Source organism: Ovis aries, chromosome 7 (genome assembly GCF_016772045.2).
Source record: "Ovis aries strain OAR_USU_Benz2616 breed Rambouillet chromosome 7, ARS-UI_Ramb_v3.0, whole genome shotgun sequence".
In the NCBI taxonomy this organism is placed as follows: domain Eukaryota; kingdom Metazoa; phylum Chordata; class Mammalia; order Artiodactyla; family Bovidae; genus Ovis; species Ovis aries.
In genome coordinates this window covers 11,500,987-11,520,559 of record NC_056060.1, presented here as the reverse complement: position 1 = coordinate 11,520,559, position 19,573 = coordinate 11,500,987, and the positions used below count along the sequence as shown (strand labels likewise).

The window sequence follows — 19,573 nt, the reverse complement described above, 5'->3', positions numbered from 1 at the left end:
TACAACCATGAAAACTGCTTTACATAATTGAGCCTTTAACAGTTTCATATTAATATTTTATCTTCTAGAACCCATACTTAAAAGGAAAATAAACTCAATTGCTTTACTGAGAAACCAGGGCTAATCCAATCAAATTTCTGAATATAAATATATTCATAAAACCAAGATACAGAAGTCAAAGATGACTATCTGAAATTACTAATGAGTTTGAAGTCCTAATTCAAGTTAATATGATTTTGTTTCTAAGAAGTAAGAGATACTTTAATTCTAGAGTAAACATGTTACTGATGAAAATCCAACATGGTCTCATTTTTCAACAGCAAAAAAAAAAAAGCTTTTACCCATTAAACTGCAGGCCTGAAGCTGACATCCAAACAGAAGGATTCAGATATAGTAGTACCTAATGAAAACAACTTTGCTCTTGGGAGCTATTTCAATTCCCACAACAAAACAAAAGAAAATTTCCAAAGTGATGTGTATGATTTTGAGCAGCTTCTTAAAAGAAAGTGAAGACTGCTAAGAATAGGCTGAACTTTTCCTGATAATGTCCACAGTTCCCACATTCCTGATTACTGCCACTTGGGAATAAATTTTTCCTGCCTAATATTCAACAGGGCCAATCTTTTCCCATCCAGGAAATACCAAGAACATTTTAAGAATACCCAAAATTAAGTGCGGTAAAGTGAATAAAAGTGACTATTATATACCTTGTAGAAGATACCGTGCACTCAAATGCACATTAATGCTTGCATGGAGGCCAGATATAAGTCTGTAGAATGCTCTTTTCTCTACGCAGAGACCTACAAAAGGTAATTTGGAAATAGAAATTTCATATGTGAAACTTGTAAGATATAAAATTAATTTCATGTGTATTTTAAAATGAAAAAGAATTAAATTTGTTTAAAAGTGTCCAATTACCTTCTAGCCAACTGTAAAAAGTATTCTCTGAAATTAAAAGAAAAATAAGTCACAAGATTATAAAAATGCCAAAATATATGTTTTTCAAAAGTTTTAAAATATTATAGCAAATTTGTGCCAAACAGCAATTTAAAGGTCCCAGTCTTGTTTGCAAAGGAGAAAGGTTCCTGGTATGGATTCACTTTAAGCACCGCTCAGTTGCTCAATCTTCAGAAGGCTTAGCATTGCCTTAGGTGGCCCTAGCCTTATAACTTTCTGGATAAAGTGTTTTATGTGAGGTCAAAACACACAAATTAAATAGTAAATCTATACATAGAAAAATACTTAGCCTTAATAACAACTCATGTTATAAAAATTAAGAACACATTACACACTTTTTAAAATGAGAGAAATCAAAACTATAAAATAGTATTATTAGAAGTATATTATCAGTCTATGGCTGATAGTATTTTATACCATGCAATATTTCAAAAGAACAATTTAAGGAAATGTTACAAAAACCAAATATCACTTATATTCTGTGACCTACAGCAATCACTGTTCATATACTTAGACCTGATAATTGCTCTTAGAATTGTGCTCTAAAGAAATAACTCAAAATGGAGGTGGGGGGATAATACGTTGAAAGATGATTATGTTCTACATAATTTTTAAAACCTGAAATAACTAAAATGCACAAGGCCTGAGCTAACATGACAGAATACTACGTATCAGTTAACATGACTGAATAATACAAAACTTAAAATGACAAGCGTGTGGAACACAGACAATGCATGAAAATGTTTGTTTGAAATAATATGTAAAAAGGCATAAGAAATATTACACCTATGTGAACATTCTATGTCTATATCCACTAGAGATGACAAACATTGTACTATATGGCCCTTTTCACCAAAGTTGTTTATAGTAATATTAATAATGAACCAAACAAGCATAAAAGTAATGGAAGAAATGACAAAGAATAAACATACATTTATATATTTACAGATTACATAAAAAATTAAAACATTTGTGTCAGAAAACTTTATAAACATAAGCAAAATGCAAACAGTAAAAAGTATGTTGCAAACGCAACAAAGGATAATATCTTAAGTGTATAAAAAGTTCATACACCAAATAAAAACGCTAAAGCGCCCATTAAAAAGGGTGAATAATATGAACAGAGAATCCATAAAGGAAAAACACAAATGGTAATAACAGATAAAAATGGTTCTGTCACATCAATAATAAAAATGCAAATTAAGCATATCTTGTACACCATAGGAAACAAAGCAAATATTTTTAAATAACTATAACTATAATACAACCTTTAAAAATTCTGACTATGTTGTACACCTGAAACATATAATATTAGACATCAAGTATACCTCGATAAAAAAATTAATTAAAATGCAAATTAAAACTGTAAAGACAGAACTTTAAAGAGTAAAGAAAAAATATGATACTTAATTTAGACAAGAGTCAGGTAAAACTAGGTGGCACAATGACTGGAGGGGGTGTAAATTATTAGCACACCCTTTCAATGACAAAAAGAATCTGGTCGTATGTATCAAGAGCCTAAAATGTCCTTATCCTTTGATCCAGTAAATCCATTTCTAGAAATCTAAGTTGTTACGGATGAATGTTTGTGTCCCCCCACTAAAATTCATATGTAGAAGCCCTAAACTCCCCCTTCCTCCCTCCACCATATGACTGTATTTGGAAGTGGGTCTTTGGGAGATAACTAGGCTAAGATGAGGTCATGGGGATGGGGTCACCATGATGGAATCAGTATCTTTACAGCTATCTGTAAGCCTGGAAGAGGGCCCTCCCCAAGAACCAAATCTGCTGGCACCTTGATCATGGGCTTCCCAGCCTCCAGAACTCTGAGAAAATAAATGTCTTTTATTTTAGCCACCTAGTTTATGGTATTTTGTTAGAGCAGCCTAAGCTGATGAGGACACAGGCTGAGGAAGCAAGCTGACATGGTAATAATAATATATAAAATCATAATGTATATATTACAAACATATTAGTATAAACATGAAAATAATGATAATTATCAAAATGTTAGCAGAGAAGCAGTATGAAGTAGTTAAAAGCATAGACCCTGAAATCAAACTGCCTGATTTTAATCCCAAACGCTGCTACTTACAAACCACATGGTTTTAGCTGATTTGCTGAACCTTTCTGGGATTCATTTTCTGTCTATAAAAATGGAAATAAAAATCCTAACAAAATGTCCTAGGATTGTTGGAAGGATTAAATAAACTCATATTTGCAAATTATTTTGAAAAGTACTGGCATGTCTTCTTAGCCATTATTAATGTCAATTATTTTGGGGTTGTGGGATTACAAGTAATTTGTTTCCTTATTGGGAACCTCTATGTTTGGGGTTTATTATTTTTTTTAAGTTAGGACCTAGTCTTCCAAAGAAATTTTCATTTAGTTTTATAGTCCTGAAGTAGATTGTCTGTGAATATGATCCAATTAGATAATCGCCTAATATGTCAGCTTTCATATTTTACCAGAATGAACACTTAAAATTACACTCATAAATAAGATGTTTTCTCTAAGGATAGCCTCTACAGGTTAACCATCTTTACTTTGATAATGAGACAGGTTAAGATCTTGAAATGGTATTAAAAACTGAAATAGCTTCTTTTTTCTCTTTTAAAATTTGTTTATTAAATTTTTTTTTATAAACCCTTGTGTTGAGGGCTGACTTTTCAGTACACAGCAGTGAGGGAGCTGCTCTGCTACATACGAAACCCTGACCCAGAAGCAGGTCATCTGCCAATGGTTCAGCACCAGGTTCCCCACGAATGTGTGGTGCATGATGGGTGAGGGGGTGGCCGCCTTTCTGGCCACGCCCCATGGCCCAGGAGGAAGGGCTCTCCACACTGGTAAAATAGCTTCTTTTAATGTAGCCAGAATATAGCATAGAACTGGGAACACCCAAGGTGGAATAAAGTTATTCATAACTGGAAATGATAGGATCACCACTAACAGTAACAAAATATGAGACACCTTTGCAAAAATAATCATACTACTAAAGAACTTCTCTTCCAAATAGTCTAATTATGATTTAGTATTTTATTTAGCTGCTACCATTACTATAAAATAAAGTATAAAATAAAAGAACAAAGTTACAAACTTTCGGATTCTGTTATCTAAAGCAACCCGTAAAAATAATGCTCAGAAGACAGAGAATATGGTGGGCTTCCCTGGCTCAATGGTAAAGAACCCACCCGTCAATGCAGGAGACATGGGTTGGATCCCTGGTAGGGGAAGATCCCATATGCCACAGAGCAACTAAGCCCGTGCGCCAAACTACTGAGCCCACGTCCTAGAGCCCAGGAGCCACAACTACTGAGCCCAAGTGCCACATGAGAAGCCACGGCAATGAGCCCATGCACCACAATGAGAGAGTAGGCCCTGCTTCCTGCAACTTGAGAAAACCCTGCATGACACAAAGATCCAGCACAGCCAAAAATCAATAAACAAAAATTTTTTTAGAAGAGAAGTGAATTTAGAGTGAGAGAAAAGTGATCCTTTACATTTTAATAATCTCATCTAGCGAGAATAAAGCTACATACTGCTGAGTCTTCTCATATTGCTAAACACATGGCCTTAAGAATAACAAATATCATTCCAATCTTATTCATAAAGCAAAAATATTCTCAAAAAGACACAGTAAACCTAAAATATGTTAAAATTTGGGCATTACAATAACTTAAAGAGCTGGCAATGATATCTACACCCAAGAATCAGCACAGGCTTGGAAGCCAGTAGATGAATGCTCTGATCATGCCTCTTCAGTTCCGTTCGGTTGCTCGGTCATATCCAACTCTTTGTGACCCCATGGACTGCAGCACACCAGGCCTCCCTGTCCATCACCAACTCCCGGAGTTTACCCAAACTCATGTCCTTTGAGTTGGTGATACCATGCAACCATCTCATCCTGTCGTCCACTTCTCCTCCTGCCTTCAAGCTTTCCCAGCATCGGGGTCTTTTCAAATGAGTCAGCTCTTCACATCAGGTGGCCGAAGTATTGGAGTTTCAGCTTCAACATCAGTTCTTCCAATGAACACTCAGGACTGTTCTCCTTTAGGATGGACTGGTTGGATCTCCTTGCAGTCCAAGGGACTCTCAAGAGTCTTCTCCAACACCACAGCTCAAAAGCATCAATTCTTCAGCACTCAGCTTTCTTTATAGTCCAATTCTTACATCCATACATGACCACAGGAAAAATCATAGCCTTGACTAGATGGACTTTTGTTGGCAAAGTAATGTCTCTGCTTTTGAATATGCTGTCTAGGTTGGTCATAACTTTCCTTCCAAGGAGTAAGCGTCTTTTAATTTCATGGCTACAGTCACCATCTGCAGTGATTTTGGAGGCCAAAAAAATAAAGTCAGCCACTGTTTCCACTGTTTCCCCATCTATCTGCCATGAAGAGATGGGACCAGATGCCATGATCTTCGTTTTCTGAATGTTGAGCTTTAAGCCAACTTTCTCACTCTCCTCTTTCCCTTTCATCAAGAGGCTCTTTAGTTCTTCTACACTTTCACCATAAGGGTGGTGTCACCTGCATATCTGAGGTTACTGATATTTCTCCCGGCAATCTTGATTCCAGCTTGTGCTTCTTCCAGCCCAGTGTTTCTCATGATGTACTCTGCATAGAAGTTAAATAAGCAAGGTGACAATATACAGCCTTGATGGACTCCTTTTCCTATTTGGAACCAGTCTGTTGTTCCATGTCAAGTTTTAACTGTTGCTTCCTGACCTGCATACAGATTTCTCAAGAGGCAGGTCACGTGGTCTGATATTCCCATCTCTTTCAGAATTTTCCACAATTTATTGAGATCCAAACAGTGAAAGGCTTTGGCATAGTCAATAAAGCAGAAATAGATGTTTTTCTGGAACTCTCTTGCTTTTTCCATGATCCAGCAGATGTTGGCAATTTGATCTCTGGTTCCTCTGCCTTTTCTAAATCCAGCTTAAACACCTGGAAGCTCATGGTTCACGTATTGCTGAAGCCGGGCTTGGAGAATTTTGAGCATTATTTTACTAGTGTGTGAGATGAGTACAGCTGTGTGGCAGTTTGAGCATTCTTTGGCATTGCCTTTCTTTGGAATTGGAATGAAAACTGACCTTTTCCAGTCCTGTGGCCACTGCTGAGTTTTCCAGATTTGCTGGTATATTGAATGCAGTACTTTCACAGCATCATCTTTTAGGATTTGAAATAGTTCAATTGGAATTCCATCACCTCCACTAGCTTTGTTCGTAGTGATGCTTCCTAAGGCCCACTTGACTTCACATTCCAGGATGTCTGGCTCTAGGTGAGTGATCACACCATCGTGATTATCTGGGTCATGAAGATCTTTTTTGTATAGTTCTTTTGTGTATTCTTGCCACTTCTTAATATCTTCTGCTTCTGTTAGGTCCATACCATTTCTGTCATTTATTGAGCCCATCTTTGCATGAAATGTTCCCTTGGTATCTCTAATTTTCTTGAAGAGATCTCTGGTCTTCCCCATTCTATTGTTTTCCTCAGTGATCATGCCTAGAACCTTCCTATCGGTGACCCAGCGCATCCCAGATTCAGTCAATAAAGAAGAAATTTTCCTTGACAGAGGCCAGGAAATGCCTCACTTTCACACACATAAAATGTATGAGTGAATTTTCAGAGTCTGAGGCAGCCTGTTTCTACTGGCTGATCCCAGGCACACAGAGTCATTTTTCCTTAACCTATGCTGTCCCTGTCAGCATCTTAGATAAACAAATAAAAAGTAACTTCTCAAGTCTCACGTGTGGGAAGAAAAAACAAGTTTGCCCATAAACCTCTGAATATAAGCAAATTCGTATCTGTCATGTATGATAAAGAAATTTTACTTACCTTCACTTTTACCTGAAAAAAGAAAAAAAAAAAAGTTCTATTACTGAAAACTCCTTCCAGATGCCTCTTTTAAAATGCTATACTTCCATTACTTTTAGTCCATCAGTTCACCCACATAGATAGCATCTGAGAGTGATATGCTTGTGAATGCAACTCTTTCTGGTCATAAAAGGAATTATGCCTAATTTAACTAAATGGCCTCATTACCAAGAGCCTGGATAAAGAGTAGTTTCAGCTTGTTCAAGATTTAATGTGGGCTGACAGGAAAGAGAAATGTAATCTATCATCTAAGAGTACTCTTAAATATCTCAGGGACTCACAGTTATTTGGCTGGCAGAGCCTTTTTACCTATTTATTTATCCTACAGCTATAAGACAGTATCTGCTAAGGATCTGTGTTTTTGCTTCAAAACTCCCAGAACTGCATTATAAAAATTTACCTTATTCAGCAATATTTTTAAAGACTATGTGTAAGATCCAAATATGCACAATCCAGCAGTTTGTATGCAGCTGCTCATTGAGTACTGAAAAACTGTCTTCATTTTGCCACTTTTATTTAATGCCATCATTTATTAAAGTACCAGATGCTCATTGCAAATATATGTTATAAAGATAAGACAAAGACAAAATGAAAAATATCATTCATAACGCCCTGTGCCCAAAGATAAATACCATTTACATTTTGGTAAGTGTCTTTTTTTCTTTGTGCACAGGATAGTGAGATATTATACTAATTATGTTTTTATAAAAAATATATTAATGCATACTGTCTAATACCTGCTTCTTTGCCTAAATGTGCTATTGATCACCACTGATATACATGAATACAAAATTTTCAGCAACATTTAGAATGGCTATATTCCACTATATAAAAATACCATAACTCATTTAACCAGTTCCCTGATGATAAAGACTGACATTGTTCCCATTTATCTTTAAAATAAGCAAAGGTGGTTAATTAACTTATCAGATCATAATGTGACTGACTTCACATAAGAGTGAAGATCATCTCTTGCCTAGGAATTTGCATCTCATCTGATATTAAATCAACAGTTTCCACTGAGTACCATATGTGACTTCATATAAATCAAAAGCTGTGTTTAAAGACATTCTTTCATTCTAACCTTAGAATGACTAGTCTGCCAGCCTTTATGGAATGATGCAATCTCACTGCTTTCCAGAAGTAAATTTCTGTTTGTTGACTTTATAAGATCAGCAGTTTTTCAAATAAATTTAAAAAATGAAAACTATTCCACATTTTCTAAAAGTACATCAAAGAATTCATCAGTAAGCATATCTTCAGAAAACATGGATATGTACTTCCTAGGGAAAAAGCCTGAAATCATACACTTAAAATGGTTTATTCAACAAACTGTTCTGCCTGTTATAGACTGGGCAAGGTTTGTGACTTTCAATTTTACATCCCCTCTGCACCTATCCAGTGCCTAACACATAGTAAATAGTGGATAATCATTTGTTGAAGGAACAAGTGATTTTCACTGCTGTAGACAAGACCATTAAATGAGGAGGGCGATTTTCATTGATCATTTAACTATACCATCTATTATGTTTCAGGCTCTTTACTAAGGGATGAAACCAAGAAATGCTACTCATATGTCCAAAGTACTAGGGGAAATCAATAGTTACATGGTGGTGGTGGTGGTGGTTTAGTCACTCAGTCGTGCCTGACTCTGTGCGACCCCATGGACTGTAGCCCACCAGGCTCCTCTGTCCATTGGATTTCCCAGGCAAGAATACTGGAGTGGGTAGCCATTTCCTTCTCCAGGGCATCTTTCGACCCAGGGACTGAACCTGAGTCTCCTGCTGGGCAGGTGGATTCTTTACCACTGAACCACCTGGGAAGCCAATAGACACATAAATAGTAGCAAAATAATGCTAGCAAGTGGAAAGAGCTGAAAGAGGAACAAATAATACATAAGATCATTTTATGAGGAGAGAGATTACTGCCAGTTAGGGGAGATCAGAGAAATTGATGGAGTGGGCAAGGAAGCATTTAAGCCAGACCCTGAATATAAGCAGAAAATGAAAAATGTTAATGAGATATAAAGTCAACTGAATTTGAAATCAGACTCCCCAGATAAACAATATAATTTCAAGTTTTAGGAAAATGTAACGCAGAAGTTTTTTTGGATATTCATTGAACTGAAAGATAAGTAAAAACAACTGAAAGCCTGAACACACACATTCTGCAAAAATATATTAAAAATGTATGATTTAAACTTCATCCTATGATAGTGTAAATTCATTATGAAAATATTCCTTACTAAAGTGTAAATATTTTTAACACCAATTTCTCTGCAAGAATGAGGCATAACTTTTATGAAAACAGGAATATATGATCTCAAATGCTCTTGCCAATCCTTATCTTGCCTCCTCCTTCCTTCTAACCAAAGTTGACTAGCTGACAAATAACAGTGCAAATAAATAACTCACCTTGACCAGAAGCCAAAGGATTTAAAGGTCTTTTAATTGTCTGTGGCCTAGAAACAAAAAATTAAAGTATAAAGTATAAATATGTTATCCATCATGCTATAATTAGTTAAGTAAACGTGAAATTCCCTCAGAAAGTTTTTTAATAATTATGTGCATGCATGCGTGCTTAGTCACTTCAGTCGTGTCTGAATCTTTGCAACCCCATGGCCAGGCTCCTCTGCCCATGGGATTCTCCAGGCAAGAATACTGCAGTGGGGTGCCATGTCCTCCTCCATCCAGGGCATCTTCCCAACCCAGGGATTGAACTGCATCTCTTATGTCTCCTGCATTGGTTAATAACTATATCTAAAATCAAGTGGCTTTACTGATTTTATAAAATATTTATTTTTTCTAACTGCTATAAGGGAGGGTGGTTATCCATTTTAGTGATAAAGTTTCTGATCTCTTCCCACTGTAGCAGCCAAAAAGTCATTTCATAATCATTTCTTCAAACAAAGCAAGATGAAAAACACCAGTCAAGCTCTTCTCTTAGTTACTAACATATTTTTATATTTGTTATATACATGTGTATGTCATAAAATATACTCGTTTCAAAGACAAGCAGGAAAAAAAGGCAAATACTCAACACAAGCACTAAAATAAAAAGGGATAAAAACAGTTGTGGTTAGATTATTTTCCACTTTGATAGTTTTAAGTCTATCAATTTGCTCTGTGGCCATCAAGTTTGTTATAATTTCAATCAAGATGGTTTTTAATAAGTTTAAAATAAGTATTTAATAAGAAAAAAGAGAGTAATGTCACTAAAATGTTTTTAAATCCCAAATTAAATCTAGTATCACTAATAGAGTATAGGGATCATTTTAATGTACTTTATTTATTTTACAATTGCACAACTTGAGACACTTTGAGAACAGAACACGTAAGCTATATTTTAACATACTCAATTTTAATGCCCCCTACATTGTTTATATTTTAGAAATATTATGCAGACAATGATATAAATCAATTAGGGAACAATAACTAACTAATAACTAATACAAAATCTAACAAATGCTTTAGTTGGGCTCTATTTTCATTTATATAAAAAATTAGGAAAAAAACCTCTAAAGTAAGTCAATAAATTCTATAAATCAAACATTCCTAATAAGAGTCAAGAGAATTTAAACGAAACACATGGCAGAAATGAGTAAATAATGAAAACTCTCCACTTTCTAAATTGCAGAAATTCTGCAAGTTAAAAAAAGAAACTGCTGATCTCAAATGCTTATATTTGACACGAAAAGTAAAAAGTATTTTTGCCACACTTGGGAACTCCAGAAATCTTCCCAGAATTACCCCCACCTCTGAGATAGCATCACACCCATGTGCACACACACATCCCTTCCAAAACCCAGTAAGTACCCTGTTCACAGCCTAGAGGCTTACAAGTGGGTAAACTTGAAGCACGTCTTAGTCCCCCACTGTTCAGAGTGACAGCTTCCATTGTAGTCAGTAGGAGGTCAAAGAGGGTTCTTCCACTTACTATGTCTTTGACACTAGACAAATCACTGAACCTTTCCAAGTGTCAGTTTCTCCATCTGTAAACAGTGATGACTACAACACAGAGTTGTTACAAGGACTAAGGAGGAAATGTTTATAACATATTTAACACAACAACTGGCACAACACGAGTGCTCAAATATTACTTGTTTATAATAAGTAATATTTTTCTCTGAAAAGAACTTAACTTTAATTTGAAAGCAGATAAAATAATCACAGCAACAAAAAGAGAGGAGTATAGAGCACCGAAAAGAATATGCAGCTATATACCCTAATTTATTCCCTGCACTAACTATATCATCTCTCTGGCTCTAGGTTAGCTCACCTGAGATTCTATAACCCACTTAAGGAACATTTGAGAAATGCCTACAACACTCCCCAAAACGTCCAATACTATCCTAAGTCTTTTAAAAAAGAAAGAAGTATTTGTTGACATGCATGTCTACATGTTTCCCTAGAGGGAAACTGGATTAATGAATGAATATGTTACTATGTCCAAATACATCCTTTAATAAAGTGAATTTGATTTGTAATTTTAAGTCATTATGATTCTGTTTGCTTATAAAGAGAAATGAGCACATCTTTCAGGAATTTTGAAAGGAAAATGACACATACTTAAAACAGTTTTCTTCATAGATGACATTCCATATCTTCCAAGCATCTGGTCCCTTGTAACCCGTGTAGCGCTCGGGATTAAGGAGCAAATCGACATACTCAGCATCAGGAGACTGTATATCTGTAAAATAAAATGTTTTATAATAATCTTTCTTTTTTTTTCAGTTACCTTAAAAAGCTAGTATGACACACTGTATCCCATTGATTCTAAGGCACTACAAATGTTAACAATGCATTTGGGACTTAAAAACACCTTTTAAGGAGAAAAATACAAGGGAAAAGAAGAAGGAACAAAAACATCCACATTAAATTACACACCAGTGGCAAAAGCATCCTGGTTTCATAAAGGTTAAAAAAAAAAAAGGAATATGTGAATTACAGAATTGAAGGAACATAATAATTCGATTCAGGTAAGCTATCCAGGCAAAGAATATATGTACATTTCCCATCACATTAACCACAAGCAGTTCATAAGTAACTGAGGTAAATGAAGACATATTGGTGCCACACAGTTTGTTACCAAATACTTCCTTTTTACATGACCACTACAAAGCTGTCCCAAAGGCATAATCCTAAATAAGCAAAACATTATAAACAAGATATTTGTACCAGTATTATTTATAAAAGGGAAAATTAGAAGCATCCTAAATGTCCAACAGAGCAGAGCACAGGCTCTGGAGCCAGAGTACCTGGATGAGATGACTGGATGGCATCATCGACCCAATGGATGTGAGTTTGGGCAAACTCTAGGAGCCAGGGACAGGGAAGTTTGGCATGATGTAGTCCATGGGATCACAAAGAGTTGGACACAACTGAGTGGCAGAACAACAAACAACCTACTACTTATTGACTTTGAAACCCTGAGCAAGTCATGTAAATTCTCTATGCCTCGGTGTCCTCATTTGTAAAATGGGGATAATACTCATAGTGTTACTGTGAGACTTAAAGAAGTTTACAGATGCAGAGTGCTTAGAACAATAATAAGAGTAAAATAAATACTAACTAGTGGTATTAGAAGATCCTCTGGAGAAGGAAATGGCAACCCACTCCAGTATTCTTGCCTGGAAAATTACATAGACAGAGGAGCCTGGTGGGCTATAGTCCTTGGGGTCACAAACAGTTGGACACAACTGAGCAACTAACACTTCCATTTCCATTTCCACTGGTATTATGATATATAATAGACCACTTTACAATCAAGAGAACTATTAAGTACAAAGGCAACCTACTAAAATGAAAAGATAAGCACTATAGAAAAGATATTTATAGATATATGTGAAAACCACACCAAAATTGGTGGGATATTGGATTCTCATATATTCTATAAATTTGTATAATGTATTAAAACTTTAAAATGAAACAAAAAAAAAAAAAAATATGACCCCTAGTGCAACCCCCTCCATTGTTCTTGCCTGGAGAATCCCAGGGATGGGGGAGCCTGGTAGGCTGCTATCTATGGGGTCGCACAGAGTCAGACATGACTGAAGTGACTTAGCAGCAGCAGCAGCAGTCCTCCAGTTGCCTTATGGAATTAGTTAGCAATACAAAAATAACCTAATTTATCTATAAAGTTTTAACAGCATGAACTAAAAAAGAATGAGGAAGCGAGTGAAAATGGCCTCAAAGCAACCAAAGTGGATGACAAAAATCTGAGCTGAAAGGTGCTTACGTGACAGTCCATGAAGCTCTCTACAGTATCTACTTCTCATTTAAAAAATTAAGATAAACTAAGCTTGGTTATTTTTAACCCAATTCACAGTTCATTAGAGTCATAAATTAGAAGGAAATTTGCTTCTGGAAACAGCACAGTGATAGCACCTAGAAATAACTGAGAGTTCAAGGTAAAAGTAGCAATTAAAATAACTAGAAATAAAAATAAAAACTTTAAAAACAAATCTGCATGGAATCACCTAGTTTAGGAACAGATAACTCTCTTCATCTCAATTATTAATAGTACTATAGAGATTACTTCAGTATAGCAAATTATGATAAATTTATAAAAAATAACACTGACTTTCAAAATATATAAATAATACTCAGCATTTAGTATTTTAAGACAGAAAACAAACCACCAAGGAATGATTAAATTTTTAATATTCTGCTTCATTACAGATAAACATTAGCTGACTCATAATTTTACTTATGACATAACTTCATCTCTCTCCAACTTCATTTTAAAAAGTTAATATAACCATATTTTTCCAGATGACAAAAGCTCAAATTTCTAATTAAGATTAGATGTCAACTACAGGAAAAAAACTATTAAAAATATAAACACATGGAGGCTAAACAACACACTTCTGAATAAGCAACAAATCACAGAAGAAATTAAAAAAGAAATCAAAATATGCAAAGAAACAAATGAAAACACAACAACCCAAAACCTATGGGACTCAGTAAAAGCAGTGCTAAGGGGAAGGTTCACAGTAATACAAGCTTACCTCAAGAAACAAGAGAAAAATAAAATAACCTAACAACACCTAAAGCAACTAGAAAAAGAAGACATTAAGAACCCCAGGGTTAGTAGAAGGAAAGAAATCATAAAAATTAGGGCAGAAATACATGAAAAAGAAACAAAAGAGACCACAGCAAAAATCAAAAAAGCTAAAAGCTGGTTCTTTGAGAAGATAAATAAAATAGACAAACCATTAGCCAGACTCATCAAGAAAAAAAGGGAGAAGAATCAAATCAACAAAATAGAAATGAAAATGGAGAAATCACAACAGCCACAGAAATACAAAGGATCATAAGAGACTACTATCAGCAATTACATGCCAATAAAATGGACAACTTGGAAGAAATGGACAAATTCTTAGAAAAGTACAACTTTCCAAAACTGAACCAGGAAGAAATAAAAATCTTAACAGACCCATCACAAGCACGGAAATCTAAACCATAATCAGAACTCTTCCAGCAAATAAAAGCCCAGGACCAGACGGCTTCACAGCTGAATTCTACCAAAAATTTAGAGAAGAGCTAACAGCTATCCTACTCAAACTCTTCCAGAAAATTGCAGAGGAAGGTAAACTTTCAAACTCATTCTATGAGGCCACCATCACCCTAATACCAAAACCAGACAAAGATGCCACAAAAAAAGGAAACTACAGGCTAATATCACTGACGAACATAGATGCAAAATCCTTAACAAAATTCTAGCAAACAGAATTCAACAACATATTAAAAGATCATACATCATGACCAAGTGGGCTTTATACCAGGGATACAAGGTTTCTTTAATATCTGCAGATCAAGCAATGTGATACACCACGTCAACAAATTGAAAGATAAAAACCATATGGTTATCTCAATAGATGCAGAGAAGGCCTTTGACAAAATTCAATATCCATTTATGATTAAAAAAAGAAACCCTCCAGAAAGCAGGAATAGAAGGAACATACCTCAACATAATAAAAGCCATATATGAGGAACCCATAGCAAACATTATCCTCAATGGTGAAAAACTGAAAGCATTTCCCCTAGAGTCAAGAACAAGACAAGGGTGCCCACTCTCACCACTACTATTCAACATAGTTTTGGAAGTTCTAGCCATAGCAATCAGAGCAGAAAAAGAAATAAAAGGAATCCAGACTGGAAAAGAAGTAAAACTCTCACTGTTTGCAGATGACATGATCCTCTACATAGAAAACCCTAAAGATTCCACCAGAAAATTAGTAGAGCTAATCAATGAATATAGTAAAGTTTCAGGATATAAAATTAACACCCAGAAATCCCTTGCATTCCTATACATTAACAATGAAAAACAAGAAAGAGAAACTAAGGAAACAATTCCATTCACCATTGCAATGAAAAGAATAAAATACTGAGGAATAAATCTACCTAAAGAAACAAAAGACCTATATATAGAAAAATATAAAACACTAATGAAAGAAATTAAAGATGACACAAATAGGTGGAGAAATATACCATGTTCATGAATTGGAAGAATCAAGAATCAACCTTGATTCATGAATCAAGAATCAACCAATATAGTGAAAATGAGTATACTACCCAAAGCAATCTATAGATTCAATGAAATCTATCAAGCTACCAACGGTATTTTTCAGAGAACTAGAACAAATAATTTCACAATTTGTATGGAAACACACAAAAAAACTCAAATTAGCCAAAGCAATCTTCAGAAAGAAGAATGGAACTGGAGAAATCAACCTGCATGACTTCAGACTATACTACAAAGACAGTACTATCAAGACAGTATGGTACTGGCACAAACAGAAATATAGATTGATGGAACAAAATAGAAAGCCCAGAGATAAATCCATGCACCTATGGACACCTTATCTTTGACAAAGGAGGAAAGAATATACAATGGAGAAAAGACAATCTCTTTAACAAGTGGTGCTGGGAAAATTGGTCAACCACTTGTAAAAGAATGAAACTAGATCGCTTTCTAACACCATACACAAAAATAAACTCAAAATGGATTAAAGATCTAAATGTAAGACCAGAAATTATAAAACTCCTAGAGGAAAACATAGGCAAAACATTCTCTGACATAAATCACAGCAGGATCCTCTATGACCCACCTCCCAGAGTAATGGAAATAGAGGCAAAAATAAACAAATGGGACCTAATTAAACTTAAAAGCTTTGGCCCAATGAAGAAAACTATAAGCAAGGTGGAAAGACAGCCTTCAGAATGGGGGAAAATAACAGCAAACAAAGCAACTGACAAAGAATTAATCTCAAAAATATACAAGCAGCTCCTACAGCTCAATTCCAGAAAAATAAGTGACCCAATCAAAAAACGGGCCAAAGAATTAAACAGACATTTCTCCAAAGAAGACATACAGATGGCTACCAAACACATGAAAAGATGCTCAACATCACTCACTATCAGAGAAATGCAAGTCAAAACCATAATGAGGTACCATCTCATGCCACTCAAAATGGCTGCTATCAGAAAGTCTACAAACAATAAATGCGGGAGAGGGTGCTGAGGAAAAGGAATCCTCTTACACTGTTGGTGGGAAAGCAAACTAGTACAGCCACTATGGAGAACAGTGTGGCGATTCCCTTAAAAGACTGGAAATAGAACTGCCATACAATTCAGCAATCCCACTGCTGGGCATATACACTGAGGAAACCAGAGTTAAAAGAGACATGTGTATCCCAATGTTCATCACAGCACTGTTTACGGGTCAGTTTTCATTCCAATTCCAAAGAAAGGCAATGCAAAAGAATGCTCAAACTACCGCACAATTGCACTCATCTCACATGCTAGTAAAGTAACGCTCAAAATTCTCCAAGCCAGGCTTCAGCAATACGTGAACCGTGAACTCCCTGATGTTCAAGCTGCTTTTAGAAAAGGCAGAGGAACCAGAGATCAAATTGCCAACATCAACTGGATCATGGAAAAAGCAACAGAGTTCCAGAAAAACATCTATTTCTGCTTTATTGACTATGCCAAAGCCTTTGACTGTGTGGATCACAATAAACTGTGGAAAATTCTGAAAGAGATGGGAATACCAGACCACCTAACCTGCCTATTGAGAAGTCTGTATGCAGGTTAGGAAGCAACAGTTAGAACTGGACATGGGACAACAGACTGGTTCCAAATAGGAAAAGGAGTATGTCAAGGCTGTATATTGTCACCCTGCTTATTTAACTTCAATGCAGAGTACATCATGAGAAATGCTGGACTGGAAGAAACATAAGCTGGAATCAAGATTGCCGGGAGAAATATCAATAACCTCAGATACGCAGATGACACCACCCTTATGGCAGAAAGTGAAGAAAAGCTAAAAAGCCTCTTGATGAAAGTGAAAGAGGAGAGTGAAAAAGTTGGCCTAAAGCTCAACATTCAGAAAACAAAGATCATGGCATCTGGTCCCATCACTTCATGGGAAATAGATGGGGAAACAGTAGAAACAGTGTCAGACTTTATTTTTTGGGGCTCCAAAATCACTGCAGATGGTGACTGCAGCCATGAAATTAAAAGACGCTTACTCCTTGGAAGAAAAGTTATGACCAACCTAGATAGTATATTCAAAAGCAGAGACATTACTTTGCCGACTAAGGTCCGTCTAGTCAAGGCTATAGTTTTTCCTGTGGTCATGTATGGATGTGAGAGTTGGACTGTGAAGAAGGCTGAGCACCGAAGAATTGATGCTTTTGAACTGTGGTGTTGGAGAAGACTCTTGAGAGTCCCTTGGACTGCAAGGAGATCCAACCAGTCCATTCTGAAGGAGATCAACCCTGGGATTTCTTTCGAAGGAATGATGCTAAAGCTGAAGCTCCGGTACTTTGGCCACCTCATGTGAAGAGTTGAGTCATTGGAAAAGAGTCAACTGGGAGGGATTGGGGGCAGGAGGAGAAGGGGACGACAGAGGATGAGATGGCTGGATGGCATCACGGACTCGATGGACGTGAGTCTAAGTGAACGCCGGGAGATGGTGATGGACAGGGAGTCCTGGCGTGCTGTGATTCATGGGGTCGCAAAGAGTCGGACACGACTGAGCGACTGAACTGAACTGAACTGAACTTAGAATAGCCAGGACATGGAAGCAACCTAGATGTCCATCAGCAGAAGAATGGATAAAAAAGCTGTGGTACATATACACAATGGAATATTACTCAGCCATTAAAAAGAATGCATTTGAATCAGTACTAATGAGGTGGATGAAACTGGAGCCTATTATACAGAGTGAAGTAAGTCAGAAAGAAAAACACCAATACAAGTATACTAACGCATATATATGGAATTTAGAAAGATGGTAACAATGACCCTATATGCAAGACAGCAAAAGAGACACAGATGTATAGAACAGTCTTTTGGACTCTGTGGGAGAAGGTAAGGGTGGGATGATTTGAGAGATTAGCATTGAAACATGTATATTATCATATGTGAAACAGATTGCCAGTCCAGGTTCAATGCATGAGACAGGGTGCTCAGGCTGGTACACTGGGATGACCCTGAGGGATGGGACGGGGAGGGAGGTTGGAGGGGGATTCGGGATGGGGAACACATGTACACCCATGGCTGATTCATGTCAATGTATGGCAAAAACCAGTACAATATTGTAAAGTAATTAGTCTCCAATTAAAATAAATTAATTTTTTAAACATAAAATACTGAAAGGCTATAAACAAAGAAACAAAAAAAGTCCTAAGTAAGACAAATGCTTACCTTATAGACTTGTTATAAGAAAAATAAAAATAATATATGAAAAAAAAAGATTTACAAAATACCTATCCTCTACCTACCATTACATACATTATTTATTTCTTATAAAGCTGTCCTTTTTGAAAAAAATATTCATCCTTCTGTAAGAGAAGAAACAAAAATATGTGGACAAGTTATTCAGCCAAGATAACAGAACTCCATCATATATGGAGTGAATTACTGATTTATGACACAAAAGTAAGCATGTAGCTTTAAAAGGACACTTTGGTAAAGGTATTCCCGTTCTTTCTTTAATACTGCAGGCCTAATAAAAATAAAAGTTGCCATGCTACAAAGTGAATTTTATCTCACATAGCAATGTTTAGGCCAAAGAATCCTTGCAGAAAAGATGGCAAAATTAGGGTTGCTGCTGCTGCTGCTAAGTCGCTTCAGTCGTGTCCGACTCTGTGCGACCCTATAGACGGCAGCCCACCAGGCTCCCCCGTCCCTGGGATTCTCCAGGCAAGAACACTGGTGTGGGTTGCCATTTCCTTCTCCAGTGCATGAAAATGAAAAGTGAAAGTGAAGTCTCTCAGTCGTGTCCGACTCCTAGCTACCCCATGGACTGAAGCCCTCCAGGCTCCTCCATCCACGGGACCTTCCAGGCAAGAGTACTGGAGTGGGGTGGGAGAGCATTTTATCATCCTTTCCTTATTGGCCTAACACTAGGTATAAGTCCACAGTTCTTTACCCAACACCCCTGGGCCCAAATGTGATTTGAAATTCAGAACTTTTCAGATTTTAGAAGAGTAATATAGTACACGTAACATATGTTGAATATTATTCCAGCAGAGATTGGGGCAGCAACCTTTAAACAAACACATAAATATTTCTGCAGTAAAAAAAACATGAATATTCATACTGAGTGAATCTGCACTAAATTTAAGGAGAAAATAGTCATTTTTCAAAGTTTCAGATTTGGGAATTAGAAACAATGGATTACAGATATGTATCTGCTAAGATATGGTCATGGTTTTTATTAAGTAA

At 36.2% G+C, this 19,573-nt stretch overlaps 1 protein-coding gene across 2 annotated transcripts in view; it reads right to left on the bottom strand.

The window, feature by feature from the left end:
- Positions 1-19,573, bottom strand: part of ERO1A (endoplasmic reticulum oxidoreductase 1 alpha) — a 53,980-nt gene that overhangs the window by 9,834 nt on the left and 24,573 nt on the right. Inside the window, exons 7-11 of one of the 2 annotated variants that reach the window (XM_027971493.3) lie at positions 11,405-11,525; positions 9,251-9,297; positions 6,798-6,809; positions 919-945; positions 708-800 (exon numbers count right to left, since the gene is read on the bottom strand). In XM_027971493.3, coding sequence (XP_027827294.1) covers positions 708-800; positions 919-945; positions 6,798-6,809; positions 9,251-9,297; positions 11,405-11,525 — 300 coding nt within the window. The remainder of the gene's footprint in view (positions 1-707; positions 801-918; positions 946-6,797; positions 6,810-9,250; positions 9,298-11,404; positions 11,526-19,573) is intronic. The other variant, XM_042252040.2, reaches the window with a different exon arrangement.